Source organism: Castor canadensis, chromosome 6 (genome assembly GCF_047511655.1).
Source record: "Castor canadensis chromosome 6, mCasCan1.hap1v2, whole genome shotgun sequence".
Taxonomy (NCBI): Eukaryota; Metazoa; Chordata; class Mammalia; order Rodentia; family Castoridae; genus Castor; species Castor canadensis.
Genome location: NC_133391.1, coordinates 69,965,094 through 69,979,422, shown reverse-complemented (window position 1 = coordinate 69,979,422; position 14,329 = coordinate 69,965,094). Strand labels below are relative to the sequence as shown.

Below are 14,329 nucleotides of genomic sequence, written 5' to 3'. Positions count from 1 at the left end.
CAGCTAATACTATAGAGGGAAGTGGGTAGGAGACAGTCAATCTGCTATACTAGGAGTCTGAGGCCTAACCAGCTGATCACGAGACACTTTTAGTTGATGTAAATGTAACGTTTGAAATTTGGAAAGCCGAATGGATAAATAAATGATCTAATGAACCAGCTGTAACTTGACTCTGGAAGGTTGTTGCTATGTGGGAAGGTGGGCCCACTGTGGCCAGGTCTTTCTCATTTTAAGAAAAAAGAACTGGGAATTCAGACTTTTGGGTGAAATCCTTCATGTGTCAATATAAGTAATTTGTTAAATAAGAATTTAAATGCCACACAGGCCCAAGATGTATCTCTTCAAACTGAAGTCTCTACCGGCATCCCCCTTTTCTTGTTGGTGCTAGCTCATTGCATCCTCTCTGCCCCCTGGTGGTAGTGTTCTCGGCCCCCCTCCATCTGCACAGACCAGCTGGGATGCCAAGAGGCCTGGTGGATGATGGGATTGAGGTGGCATTATGGGAAGTATGCCAGGGAAGGAGGACATGGATGCGTGCTCCTCCACGTGTAGAGGCCACAAACCAGTGGCCTGTGTGCTGCCTATCTACAGCAGTTTATTACTGGTTTTCCCTTTATGGTAGCATCATATGTTTTTTTTTTTTCTCTCTCTTTTTAATGCATTCGTGTAAGTAGGAACAGCTGATTTAAAGAAAAGCATTAACAGAATATGTGGAATGTGGACATGGCAAAAGAACCATAAGGTGGTACATAGATGTGTGAGAATTCAGAAACACTGTGGGGGAGTGGGAGAACCATAGGCTCAGTCTCGGGATGAATTTCTAATCACCCAAGCTGTGCAAGAACATGGTAGTCTGAGTGCTTGCCTGTCATGGAGCTGTGCAGGCAGCCTGGACAACCTTTGCAGGAGGTCTCCTGGAGGGGAATTCAGGCATCAGATGGCCACAGTGGGCCGTGACTGCCTGTCTCCTGTTGACTCTGGGCCCAGACTTTCCTCAGATTCCGGCCACACGAATGCAATCTGGACATCCCTGGAGGGCCTGCAGAGCTGTATTGCAGCCTGGCAAGAGACCTTCAGCGCAAGGCCTTCCTGGAGTTTGTGAGTGGGACTTCCTTTCTCCTTTCTTTATCAGGCAGGTAGCAGAGCCTACTAGAAATATTTAGAAGTCAGGCACTTTATGCAATTGTCACATCCACAACTGCCCTGGGTGGCCAGCAGGATAGGGATTACTATTCATGCATTTTCTGATAAAAATAGCTCCAGCTAGTGTGTACTGAGCTGCACCCTCTGCCAGAAACTGTGCTAAGCCCTTTCCATTTTTGACCTTACTTGCTCCCTGCCACATGCTTTGGCGGAGATATTATTAATATCCCATCCTGTAGATGGGCACTTGAGACTCAGAGAGTGTGACCTCCTGGGTTATTTATATAGATAGTGGCACATGGGGGTCTGAGTCCCAAAGTCTGTGCCCTTGACCACCACTCTGTAAAATCTTTTCCAAGCTCTTTGCACAGTAGCAATACTAAAAAGTAAAAGGAACTGAGTGCTTAACCTGTGCTGAGCCTGTTACTAGTCATCCCTGTTTTTCAGACTGGCAGACTGAGGTCCAGAGTGGTTAGATAGCATGCTGCAGGTTGCAACTAGCTGATAGACGGGGACTGAAACCCAAGCTGCCTGCCTCCAAACCCTTTCTCCCAGCCCTGCCCTCTGGAACCTCCTGTCCTGGCTCCCAAACTCCCTTCTCCCCACAGAAGCAACGGCTGGAAAGCCTGGTGTGGCAGCCGCTGTGCAGCCTGGCCAAAGCCCTGGTTGGTCCTCAGAACCTGATCAAGAAGCGTCTGGACAAACTCCTGGACTTTGAGCGGGTGGAAGAGAAGCTGTTGGAGGTGGGCAGCATGACCTATGAGGAGGAGGCAGCCCGGCACACGTACCAGGCACTCAACTCCCTGCTGGTCTCTGAGCTCCCGCAGTTTAACCAGCTGGCCGTACAGTTGCTCGGGCAGATCCTGCACACATTTGTGGCCCTCCAGCAGGACCTTGCAAAGCAAGTGCTGCAGAGAGCAGAGGGCAGCCTGGCCCAGGTAAGGCCACAGGGACTGGAGCACCTCTGGGGCCTAGTCCCTTCAGCCTGCTGTTTGCAGGGATGGGATGAAGTGAGGTTGGCCCTTCCAAATAGGTCATCAGGCACCCAGGAGGGAGCAGTGGGGACTTTTGTGATCTCTCTTCCACCGTGTTCTCCCTCCTTTAGTAGAGTTAGGTGACAGAAGCAAGGATTTGGCTGGGACCCCAGGTGGTCCCTGAGGAGGCTTTGCTGGGAATGTAGCAGACTTGGCCCCAGCCTGGAGTTTATCACAAGGTGGTGACAGACAGAAGGTGCCTTCTACATAGGAATAAATGTTTCCAGCTGAGTATGGAGGATGGGGACTGCTCTCAGCAGTCCTTAGGATGTACTTCTATGGGGGTTCTACTGCTACTGTCCGCAGAGACTGATGCCAAGTCCCTGGTCTCACTGAAGAAAGACTACGGGGCACACATAAACAAGCACTCAACAAAGAAGATTTATTTAAGCAAAGGCTAGAGTTTATGAAAGTAGAACTGATCATGAAGTGATAGTATACTCCAGAAGGAAACTGAGGGCAGAGGGCAGCTTGACTAAGCCAAGTGCCCCAAGCCTCTGCCTTCGGCGTTTTCTTGGAGAGGGTTTGATGGTGACGCTGGTGATTATGCTAAAAGGATATGTCCATAATTGTGGGGCTTCCTAAAGAATGGGAGGACATTTCTAAGAACCAGGGAATGGGTGGTGGCTTACCTAGTAAGGTATCCACAGAGCCAAGATGGCAATTTGAGGGTGCATGCAATAATGAGATGTCAGTGAGGCCTCTTGGTAGCCTCTAGAGTTCCCAAAATGGGGACCATTGGCCTCTGTACCAAGAAGTAGCCTCAACCATAGTCAACTGTTTCTCCAGGGCGATGGGGGAGCAGGAGGTTTGGCAGAATGAACCCGGATACACTACTGTACCTGTTCCCTGGCTCCTCCTTGTTACTATCATTCCCTTTCTATCTACCCACCTCACTACTTCCAGATGCCTCCTCCGGTGAGCACTTTTTCCACAACAACCATATAGACTAGGTATTGTTATTTTCCTCATTTCAAAAATAAAGGCGCCAAGGCTCAGAGAGATTAAGTACTTGAAAAAGCTGTTAGCTGTGTGAACCTTGGCTAATCAGTTCGGAGCCTGAGCCCTGAACACAGTGCTCAAGAGCTTATAAAAGGAGTTATGAATTAAAAGCATAAACAGATTCCTAGGAGGTTTGAACAAACCTTTAAATGCAAACTTGCAGTTTAGAATCTTTTTTTTTGGTAGTACTGGGGTTTGAACTCAGGGCTTCACGCTTGCTAGGCAGATGCTCTACCTCTTGAGCCACTCCGCTAGTCCTTTTCTGTGTTGGATTTTTTTCAAGATAGGGTTTAGCAAACTATTTGCTGGCTTCGAGCCGTGCTCCTGATCTCTGCCTCCCGAGTAGCTAGGATTACAGGCACGAGCCACCAGCACCTGGATCAGTTTAGAATTTTGAAGGCTGGGGTGGTACAGGAGAGACCACCCTGTAGCCACCTCCACATCTTGCTCTGTAATGTCAGATTCAGAGCTGAATGGCTTGTCAGTTAGATCTTGGCAACATTTTCTTTGCTCCTTGTTCCCACACTGCCTCCTGTGTTTCATGTTCCCCAGCTCAGCCTTGCCCATCCGAGTCGTTTTTTGGTAGTACTCAGGGATGAACTTATGGCCTCAAGCGTCCTTGGCAGGTGCTCTACCACTTGAGCCACAACCTCAGCCCCCACATCCAATTCTTTGCATGAAAATCCCTTTAAGATTTGCTCCGGTCCATCACCTTCTAACCCACAGCCCCACTCTATGCCCCCCTCCCCACTCCAGTCCCTGCCTCCAACACACCCCTTCTGAGTGTGGCCGTGTTGCCTTTGCACGGTACTCCTCCCTGGCTGTCATCCCCCAGACCTTTCATAGTATCTGCCCACGATGACAGTGAATGAATCTTTTCACGGAGCTCTCGGAGTTCCCATCCCCGTTCTCTGCACCCCATGTCCTTAGCGTGCACTGTGTTGGGCACTTACCAGAGCCTGCCTTCTCCTGGAGTGATGAGGGTGCTGACTCTCTTCAGTCCTGAGGACTGGCATCATGCCATTCCCTCTCTTGGACTTTCTCAGTATTTAGCACAGAATTACCTGAGACACTAAGATGAAGGAGGCCTGAGCCATCTGCAAAAAGAGAGTGAAAGAGTTTAGGTGATCTTGTCACTCTCCTCCAGTGCTCTGCACCCTGAGGGTGTAGGCTGAGATGTGCAGGGCTGAGGATGCCAACAGGGGCAGGTCAAGCTTATAACAGCCGAAAGGGAGGTCGTTTCCTGACTGGTCCTGTACTGTGGGCTGTTTGACCTGTCGAGGATGGCTGCCAGCCATCTTGTCCGGTTCACCTGGACCCGTCCCCATGGTACTAAGGAAAGTACTGCATGGCAGGAATGTCCATCTCTCCATAGCCTAGGGGAGAAAGGCGCTGGGTCACAACTCACAGCAGCAAGTTTGGCTACAAAGCAGAGAGTTGGACCTGTCTCTGTTAGCTGTGGGGTCTCCCTCTCTCTTATCTTCTCTGATGAGATTGAGAGAGATCCTTAACTAGATCAAGGTCTCGGGACAGAGCGTTTCTCAGAACTCTTTGGTTGCAGGTAACATAAACCTAAGCCAAACTCGCTGGAACATAAAGAAGATGCATTGACCTGCATGACTGGGAAGCCGGGAGGGGCGTCAGGGCTCAGGCGTGACCACATGCAGGACAAATAATGTTGTCAGGGCTTTCACCCCCTCTCCTTCCTCTGTTTCCATCTCCAGGTGGCTTTATTTTCAGGCAGGCTTTTTTTTTTTCCTTCTGCATGGTGGGAGAGATGGCTATGGAGGGCTATAAAACCTGTATCTTTACCTCTCATAATCCAAAGAAAGAATGGCCCTCGACTTCACAGCCTTCACACACTGACCCTGATGGGGGCTAGGTTCCAAATGGCCTTGCTGGGGTCTGTTGTCATCACTTGGACCAATGGTCATGACTAGGAGGAAGGGATGCCAGGACCACCATGACAAGTAGTAGTTCCAGACCCCCATAGAGGGATGGTTTCTTAAGGGAAACGGGTCCAGCAGGCAGACAAAAGCAACAGCTAGCCCTGATAGAAAAACCTACTGCGATAGATCTGGGGCTAGATGGTGGGCAGCCAGGGGTCTCCCTTGTCCCTTCTCTATAAAGGCTGTGTTAACAGTGTCTGTCCCACCCAGCTGCCCCACCACCTCACCTCAGAGCCTGCCTTCAGGAGGCTAGTCGAGGATGTGCTAGGCCAGACCGGTAACCAGCTTTGCTCCTTTCGAGAGACCTTCGAGAAAGTGCTGCCACCTCCCAGTGCTCAGGTAAGTGTTTCTCTCTCTCCCCCACAAAGATGTCCAGTTCCTCACCTGCCAGTGGGGAAGGTCAATCCCCGTCTTTCTATTTCTCAATATTTCTGTTACTCAAGGAAATGTGTTTTCTTCCTGTCTCTCTCTCTCTCTCTGATCTGGGGTTGGATGGGAGGCACAGCCATGCGTACACCTGCTGTCCATGGCCAGCAAAGCATCTTATCCTTTCATCAAGAATAGGAAAATTCAGACATTTTCATATTGAAGTGAAATTAGACAAAAGGATGGCATTAACTTCCCCAAACTTAGAACTTCCTCAAGTTTCTCATCAAAATGTAGCCTTTTTCCTTATCACTTTTTAATACCAGCATTCAAAATGCGTAAAAAGTTTGAGCAAAAGATCATTTACATTTTCTTTTTGATACGATGTTTTAAATTGTAAAAGACACTATCAGCCACAAGATGGATGACAAACTTTTGGCTGGCCAAATTTTTTTTTTTAAGTAGTTTTTTCTAACATACAAGGAAAAGGTATCTCCCAGTCAGTCCAGCTGAAGAGTGCCCCCAGGTGGCCCATGTTTTAATAATAACTGAAGCAGCTGTAGGGAGAGGAGGTTACCAGAGTGTGGTGAAACCTGGATTTGAGAAAACTGAAAGTGTGCATTCATTCACATGTGAGATGTGAAATGACGGATCGCAGGCAGACACCAAGATGGGTCAGAGGGAGGAGAGGCCCCAGGGATACAGAGAAAGAAATGAAGGGCTCAGTAGAGCCAGGCAGATAAGGATGGCCTGTACATCTGCCAGAGGCTAGAGAATGTTAGAACCTGCGGTCTACCACAGGTGGGGAGGCTGTCTCCTGGGGCTACACCTGTTACCTCCTCCTACCCAACAGTTGGAGCTGCACCTGCAGAGGCACTATAGGGGTGGCCAGGGACCCTGCAACTGGGGGACAAGTGAAGGGGGCAGAAAATGGAGAATAGCAGATACTCAAACATATCCTGGGAACTTCCTCTCTCTAATGACAACAAATTAAAATAGTATGTCTCTTATTGAAAAAGCAATTGATAGAGACACAGCAAAAACAAAAATGAAGAAACGAACAGAAGCATCTGGGATCCCAGTGTGTATAACAGGTGGTTAGGAAGAGACCACCTTTTCTCAGCCTCCCACCCTGCCCCCACAGGGGTCCTCCTCTAAATTCCTCACTGATTAGGCTAAGACCCAGAGTCCTGTGGAAGTGAGTTGGCCCCGGGGACAGAAGTTATCCTGATAGTGTTTTCCATGCCTTTCCCTGGAGGCCCAAGTGCTGGGATTATAGATGTGAACCACCATGCCCAGCTCTATGGCTTTTATACTTATATCAACTACCATTCCCCCAAAACTACCCCCGCACACTGGCAGTTGTGATAAAAGCTCCCCTGTCTCTGTACTTCTATTTAGAAACATCAGGCAGTCTTGATTCCTTTTTTTTTTTTTTGTGGTTCTAAAGATGGAACCCAGGACTATGCACATGGTCCTGATTCTTAATCCTGACTGCATCCCCACGAGGGCAGGGAACTGGCAGAGTCTATGCCCAAATGTCCTTTTTTAAATTTTTGGTGGTACTGGGGTTTGAACTCAGGGCCTCAGTAGGCACTCCACCACTTGCATCACTTTAGCAGCCTTTTTTTGTGGTGGTTTTTTGAGATAAGAGTCTTGCAAACTGTTTGTCTGGGCTGACTTCAAACCATGATCCTCCTGATCTTTGCCTCCTGAGAAGCTAGGATTCCAGGGGTGAGCCAGCAGCACCCAGCCCAAATGTCAATTAACACCTCTGCCTGCCCCAAACAATCACACAGAGCGTGACGAATGCACAGGTACTCAGCACTGTATGTGTATATGTTTAGTTTCTCATTGATTTCACAAAAAGGGGACAGTCCCCTGAATCCCTTCTTGCTGATACTTTTGCTAGAAACAGTGAGTGGAGAAACAAAGGAAATGCCAGGAGGTTTTTGATGAGCTGAAAGTATCCCCGAATCACTTTCCCCAGCTAGATGGCAATTTCCACCTGAGCCAGAGTCTCTCCTGTGTTCCTACCACACCAGTCACAAAGTGTATGTCAGCACTGTACACCTAGTAGGTGCTCAGCTCATCCTTGTGGGCTGGAATCTCCCAGGATCATAGGCAGCAGGCTGTCATCTACTTGTGTGCCAGGGGCTAGTGCTGGTCCTGTGCTGGCCACTGAGGATGCCAAGTGGCTGAGGCTTGGTACCCCCATGAAGCTTACAGTCTGACAAAGTTGAATGACCTAGACAAGGCATTCTTCTGTGGGATAACTTAGCTTGATGTTATGGGCAGAATTCAAGACCCAATCCTAGCTGTTCAGTTACTGAGAAATTTCCAAACTTGAATTCGTATTTTAGAGGATCCCAGAAGTTAGAAGTTTCTTCTGAAATGCCTTTGGATGCTAAGAGCCAGCCTGTTACTAGTGAGGTCACAGTTGCCCCATCAGAATGGGCCCTTCAGTGACAGAAAGATTAGTCCCATGACTCTTGGCTTTCTGCTCATGCTGGCATCAGCATTGACACTTAAGCTCTTGTGTCTGTCTCTGTCCCCAGCCACTGCTTCCAGGCTCTGAGCGCCAGGTGGAGGCTCTCCTGAGCAAGTATGGCCCGGGGAAGCTGTACCAGGTGACAAGCAACATCAACGGGGCTGGGACTCTGGACCTGACATTGCCACGGGGCCAAATTGTGGCCCTTCTTCAAAACAAGGACACCAAAGGCAACAGCAGCCGCTGGCTGGTGGACACCGGGGGTACGTGGGCCTTGCTAGGCCCTTTCTCTCTCCTGGGAAAACTACCTCCAGAAGCCAGTGAAGAGACATGGCACTCCTACAAGTCAATGTCTGTTGTACAAATCCAGGATGGGAATGAGCCCAGTGACAGATGCAGGGCTCGGGGCCTGGTCAGCTTAGAATGACTCAGTGGTGCAAGAAATGCCCAAAAGAGGGTTCAGTCTCCCATTGCCCTGTCCTGCATTAAGCACCTGTGTGCTGGGTGCTGTGGAAATAAGACAAGGACCTTGCCCATGGGGGCCCACAGACTTTTAGGGGGTGGGGTGCTCAGCATGTAGAGAGAGCTTCAGCAGCACTTTGAAAGATGGAGATGTGCCCAGAGCAGGGAAGCTTGGACCCTGGCCACACTGACAGCCGTCTGCTGTCCAGAATGCCAGTGATGATCCTGCCACTGCCTCCCGCTCATGTCCTTGGGATGTGCTGCTCCAGTCTGGGTGCCCCCATGTAACTGGGCTGGAGGGAGTGGCACCGTGAACCCAATGGTGTGATCTAACAGTAGATAGGCAGGTGACCCACAGGCTGAGGGTTGCCAGGGAATACTGCTAGGGAACCCACAGACTGTTATTGTAATCGTTACTTAAGCAGTTTAATGTGTATTAGAAAACATACAACCAGTCTACAAGCCTGTCATTGTATTCATATAGTTATATACTACAAGCACAAGTTTTAAAAAGTGAGTTAATTTATTAAAATTTAGGGAAAAAATGAGGAAAAGAAAGAAGAAACAATTTAGGAAAGTGTACAAACAAGCAGAAATCACGAGACAGCATTGATGATGAAGTGGGGAACTGCAGAATGAGTGAGTGTTCGAGGAAGACCTTGGGGTCCTGAGGAACTCACCCCGCCCCTCCTAGCTGTGATCTCAGGGAAGTCATGGAGCTTCTCTGAGCAGGGATGGATATAATGATGGAGATAATGAGATGTGACCATGTGCCAGTTCTGACACCTTGTAAACTCGCAGGAGGTGATGGCCATTCAGAGTGACTGCTCAGAGAGGAGCAAGGCCAACTCAGCCCTGGGGAAGGATGTAGCCTTGCTTTGGGTGACCACTAGAGGGCCCCAGACAGTGGCTACACAAGAAAGCATATTCCATAACAGTCCAAGGATAAACTTCAACTCTGTCAGAGCTGTTTACAACGGCCTGGGATGTCTACCTAGTAGGGAATGAGCCCCTGTCTCTGGGACAAGCAAGCTGAAGCTAGAACCAGAAAGTACAGAATGAGGTAGGGCTTTTGAGGGTCTTCATGACCCATCAATTTCTCTGTAGTGCTGGGCCACTGTGCTAGGGGCATTTGGGTTCGCTGACTGTCCCCACCACTAAGAGGGATGGGAAGGTGGCCCAAAGTCCACAGCCTTCTGCATGTTCCCTAGGACATCGAGGCTATGTGCCAGCTGGGAAGCTGCACTTGTACCACATTGTCAGTGAGAAGTTGCTCAGAGGGCAGGCGGGGCCACGTGAGGACTCCCGACATCCAACACCAGGACCCATCCCAGCCCCGGTTCCCTCTCTCCCAGCCGTAACCCAGGTGAGTCTGGGAGAGGGCTGGCAGCTTGCCTTACCTCAGCCACCTGGACTGGGGCTTGGATTTTCCTCTCCTGTCAAAGTCTATATTGTGAACATCTATGAACAGAGGCTGCTCCCTCAGGTGTCGACAGGGAAGCTGCACAGGTGAGCGATAAAAGATCCTGGACACAGAGGGTCAGGAGCCCAGAGGCACTGAGTACAGGCGGAGGGAGGGGGGATGCCTTAAGCCTGGGTGGCTGAGGAGCTTGTGGGAGCCGTGAAGACAACCTAGAGGTCTGGAGAAGTTGTACAGCTCCTGCCACTGCCACCACCAAAGTCCTTCAGTGTCAGCCAGAAGTAGCTCACCAGAGGCTGCGAAGGACCCTCAGGGGTCTTTCTAGGTGACCTGATCACCCAATTCAGCCCCGTCCAGCCCCTCTGGGGAAGGGAACAGGTTGCTCATGCCACCCAGCTAGGGCCCGTGTGGGTGGAGTGCCTGGGAAGCCCAGAGCACGGGGGGACAGCTCAGGGTCCATCTGCCTAAATGCACCAGCTGTTTCCTCTTGGTTCCCATGCTCTGTGGGACTCACAAGGGATCCTCCTGTGCTGCCTGTTGCTCCTGATGGTAGCCATCAGCATTGGTGGGAATGGTAAACAGAATCAAAGCCAACTGCTCTTGTTGGGCCCTGGCTATGTACCAGGCATGGTTTAAAGCCCTGCATGCCTTCATTCATTCATTCATTCATTCCATTTCCGTCCTCCAGAGGGTAGACTATTGTTGTTGCCATTTCACAGGTGATGAAACTGAGGCCCAGAGATGCTAAATAGTAGCTTACTAAATGCCTTTCCCTGCATTTTTCCTCCAGTTCAGTGCTTTTCCCTATAAAGGAATGAAGCCACCCACACCCCGATCTCTGCTCCACACAGATGCTGGCCCAGGCAGATGAAATCCTTAGGTCTGGGGAGGGGGAGGCTGCTGGGTCACAGTCATCCAGTATCCAGTGGATCCAGTACACCTGGATCACACAGCTGTGCGATTTGGCTTCACAGCTGTGAGATTTTGAATAAGTTCCTTGACTTTTCTGACTCTCAATTTCTTTATCTGAAAAAAAAATGGGGCAAATAGCACCCTAGAATTGTGAAAATCAAAGCCTAGAAAAGTGCTAGAGCAGCGCCAGCTACATAGTAATGGTGCAAGTGAATGTAGTTGTCTTTAGCACAAAGAATGTGCTTAGGAAGTGATGAAGTCCAGCAGTGGGGACCAGAGCCAGGGGGGATGGGAACAGGTAAGAGCCTCCCGGGATTGACCTTGAATGTCTGCCACCCTCACCATTTTCATGTCATTACCCATGTGTTTCAGGTGGTGGCAGTGTACCCCTTTGTGGCCAGGAACAACCATGAAGTGAGTCTGCAGGCAGGCCAGCCTGTGAGAGTCCTGGAGGCCCAGGATAAGAAGGGGAACCCGGAATGGAGCCTGGTAGAAGTGAATGGACAGAGGGGATATGTGCCTTCCAGCTTCCTGGCCAGGGCCCCAGCTCCGGGAGGCTGGAGTCTGCCCTGTTAGGGTGGCTACCTTGGAGTCCATATTGCCAAGGGATGGGAGAAGCTTAGAGGCTGTGACCCCTGTGGGAAAGAAGCAAGGACAATGTGGGGATGGAAGAAGAATGAAGGACCCCCAGAAGGCAGCCAAAAGGGGTGACTGGGCCTTGGAGACTGCCTGGTGCGGGTGGCCAGAGTTCTAGCAGAATGCCATTATGTCCACATAAAGTCATTCCAAGATGGATCACAACGCCCTAGATGGCAGATCATGCTTATTGGCCAATCGTGCCTGTGGCTCCTTCCAGGCCTACCTAGGAGAGCAGGTCACCCAGTGGATGTTGCTCACGTGCTATGTGGTTGCAGGAAGGGGGCACTGTTGAAGTCCAGAGCTTTCCAGCCCAATAGTTCATGTGCTATGGTGGAATCAGGAGATGCTGCAGCCAACCAGTCTTCTTTTTCGACGCTGCAAGCTGAGTTATCTTGGATAGTGAACCATGGGGGTCCTCTCAAGGGGGATCCAAAGTTTGTCCTGCAGTGGAGAGGTTCCCAGAAGATTCAGCTGGGCTTGGGAGTGGGTGTGTTCTAGTCACAGTTTGTAATGTGCATAGGCAAACTCAGAGGCAGTTCCAGGGAACAGGGGATTTGATGGTGTGGATCAGTGGGATGTGTGTTTTCTCTAGACTAGGGGACAAAGTGCCATGCAACTCGTGGCACAAACCCTGTGAGGTAGGGCTTCCCAGCCTCGTGGGTGGAGAGGTGAGGTAATGGCTAGGTTTTCTGTTTCTGGTAGGAGAGCCGGAGGAACCCTGGTGGTTTCTGGTTTTCTCTGAGGGCCTGGAGGCAGCACAGGGCATGAGGTCAGTTGGCTGTGGGGCCTTAGACATAGGCCACTTACTCACAGGGTTGTGACAAGGAGGACCTGATGTAAATGTGATCCATGATGTCAGACTGGCCCAGGTTTCCAGGTTGAAGCAGCCGTGCTGCTGCCGCTCATGCCCTCATGCCCATGGTGGCAGACTTGGTCCTTTCCCTTAGACCCGGGATCGGCCTCAGTGTCCTTCGCAATAGATCCATCGCGGGCTAACAACAGGAACAGGTTCTGAGAAATTCATCATCAGGAGATTTTGTTGAGTGCAAACTTTGTAGAGTATATTTGCTCAAAGTGATAAGGCTATGATGTCACTAGAGACAATATCCTCGTGGGACCACTGTTGCACAGGCAGTCCGTAGCTGACTGTCACGTGGCACATGGCCGTAGTACAGTTTAGGAAGTGAATCTGTTGAACTCAGTGAGTAGGTTGTCCTTTCTTGAACCTGGAAGTAGAAGCCCCTCAACAACAGTTTCTGTCCCAGGAGGACGGGCCCATGGAGCCAGGGTTGGGTGCAGTCACTGCTGGACAGCATCTCTAGGCTGTTGCTTTGGGGTAAGATATGTTGTAAGATTCCCCGAAAGGGGAAAAGTCCATCCAGTGTGATCCTTACGTAACTTACAAGGAACTCATAAGGAACTGAACCTTGTGAGTGTGTGTAAAAAGGACGCCAGTTTAAATTTATTTCCAAGAATGTCTCTGTGTTACAACTAGAGTGCCTAACACTATTAGCTCTGGTTTCTGAAGGGCACTTGAGAAACACATACTTGTCTGTGTCAGACAGTCTGTAACATGTCTCCTCCGGGCTTGTTACAGCACGAAGACTCTGCATAATGAAGAGAAACTCAGTCTCTGCAGTCCCTTTTCCCAGCCGCAAATTCACTTCGCAAGATGCTCTTGACACATTTTTCTTCCTCTTTCCTGCTCAGACTTCTGATAAAAATAGGAAGTATGGGAACAGGTAATAAAGGAGGAAGTCCACTTGTGGGTTCCTCAGATACCGACTGACAGCCTGCCGTGTGCTGGGGCTCCAGTGCAGGGGCTGCTCGCTGCGTGCACCTGGGCAGCTTTAAACTAGGATGCAAGCCAGGAGTCTAGGATTTCTGGAAGCTTCGCAGGTGCATCTATGTACAGCCAGGTTAGGATCTCTGCCCAAAACCTACAGTGGTGGACATTGGGTCAGAGATGGGATTGGGTAAGCCAGGAAGTGCCCCAGGTGAGCCTTGTACTGGCTGTTTAAACAGGCAGCTTGAGAAGCAGTTTGAATAGGACAGCCTGTTCTGTCAGGTCCCAGAATGTATATTTATTAAGTGCCATTAAAAGGAACCTGAACAAAATTGGATGTTCTCATAGGCATAGGGGAGGAAAATGAAAAACGCTTTGTATGAAGGCTATCTCATGAAAGGAGAATTAAAATGTAACAGTAGCATGTTAGGTTATGGTTTCTCATAGCCCAGGGAACGAGATTAGAGGTCACTGTACAGTGAGAAAGCATGTGTTGAGAAGATGAAGAGTGACCTGGATTCTTTCCAGGGGACTCTGCATAATGTGCCTTTTCCCCTCCCAATACCTAGAGTCATTGCACCGTGTCTTATCTATGTCACTGTTGGGCTGTCTCAGGCCAAGTGGTCAAGACACCTGCCTTAGGACAGAACAAGACTTCCCGGAGTTGAAGAATGGTTCACAGGGTTACCCCTTTGCTCCTTGCAGTGGAACTAGACCTCTTTAACCCTTTTTGTGCTCCGACTCAGTTTTAGACATGAGGACAAGTTTGTAATATCCAAGGGAAGATAAAGGAATTCTTGGTTAGTGTGACGAGCACTAGCTTGGTGAATAACTGGGAATAAAGGACTTTAAAGATGGCACCGTCTCTGGAATTTGTGTGACTCCAACCATTGAGTACTAGGCACTTGCTAGATATAAAAATGGCACCTTATTCATTCATGTACATGTTTGAGAGTCTACTGCACACCCTTGCCTCTGAGCATCGAACCTAAGTGATGGAGAGACAGGGAGAAGTCAGACCAATGGGCTCTGTCCTTCCTGAGCCCACAGTCTAGGCAGAACAAGTCAGCAGCCTACACCTGTGAAGGTCAGCATAGGGCAGTAGCAGGTGCTCAGGAGAGGGGC

General features: G+C 49.8%; 1 protein-coding gene across 4 annotated transcripts in view; it reads left to right on the top strand.

Moving 5' to 3' along the window:
• Arhgef37 (Rho guanine nucleotide exchange factor 37) overlaps positions 1-14,061 on the top strand; it is a 50,421-nt gene extending 36,360 nt beyond the window's left edge. For all 4 annotated transcript variants that reach the window (XM_074076670.1, XM_074076671.1, XM_020169996.2 and 1 more), the window contains 6 exons: positions 988-1,098; positions 1,752-2,081; positions 5,339-5,467; positions 8,053-8,248; positions 9,659-9,813; positions 11,152-14,061. In XM_074076670.1, coding sequence (XP_073932771.1) covers positions 988-1,098; positions 1,752-2,081; positions 5,339-5,467; positions 8,053-8,248; positions 9,659-9,813; positions 11,152-11,355 — 1,125 coding nt within the window. In that variant the 3' untranslated portion in view covers positions 11,356-14,061. The remainder of the gene's footprint in view (positions 1-987; positions 1,099-1,751; positions 2,082-5,338; positions 5,468-8,052; positions 8,249-9,658; positions 9,814-11,151) is intronic.
• Positions 14,062-14,329: the final 268 nt, after the last annotated feature.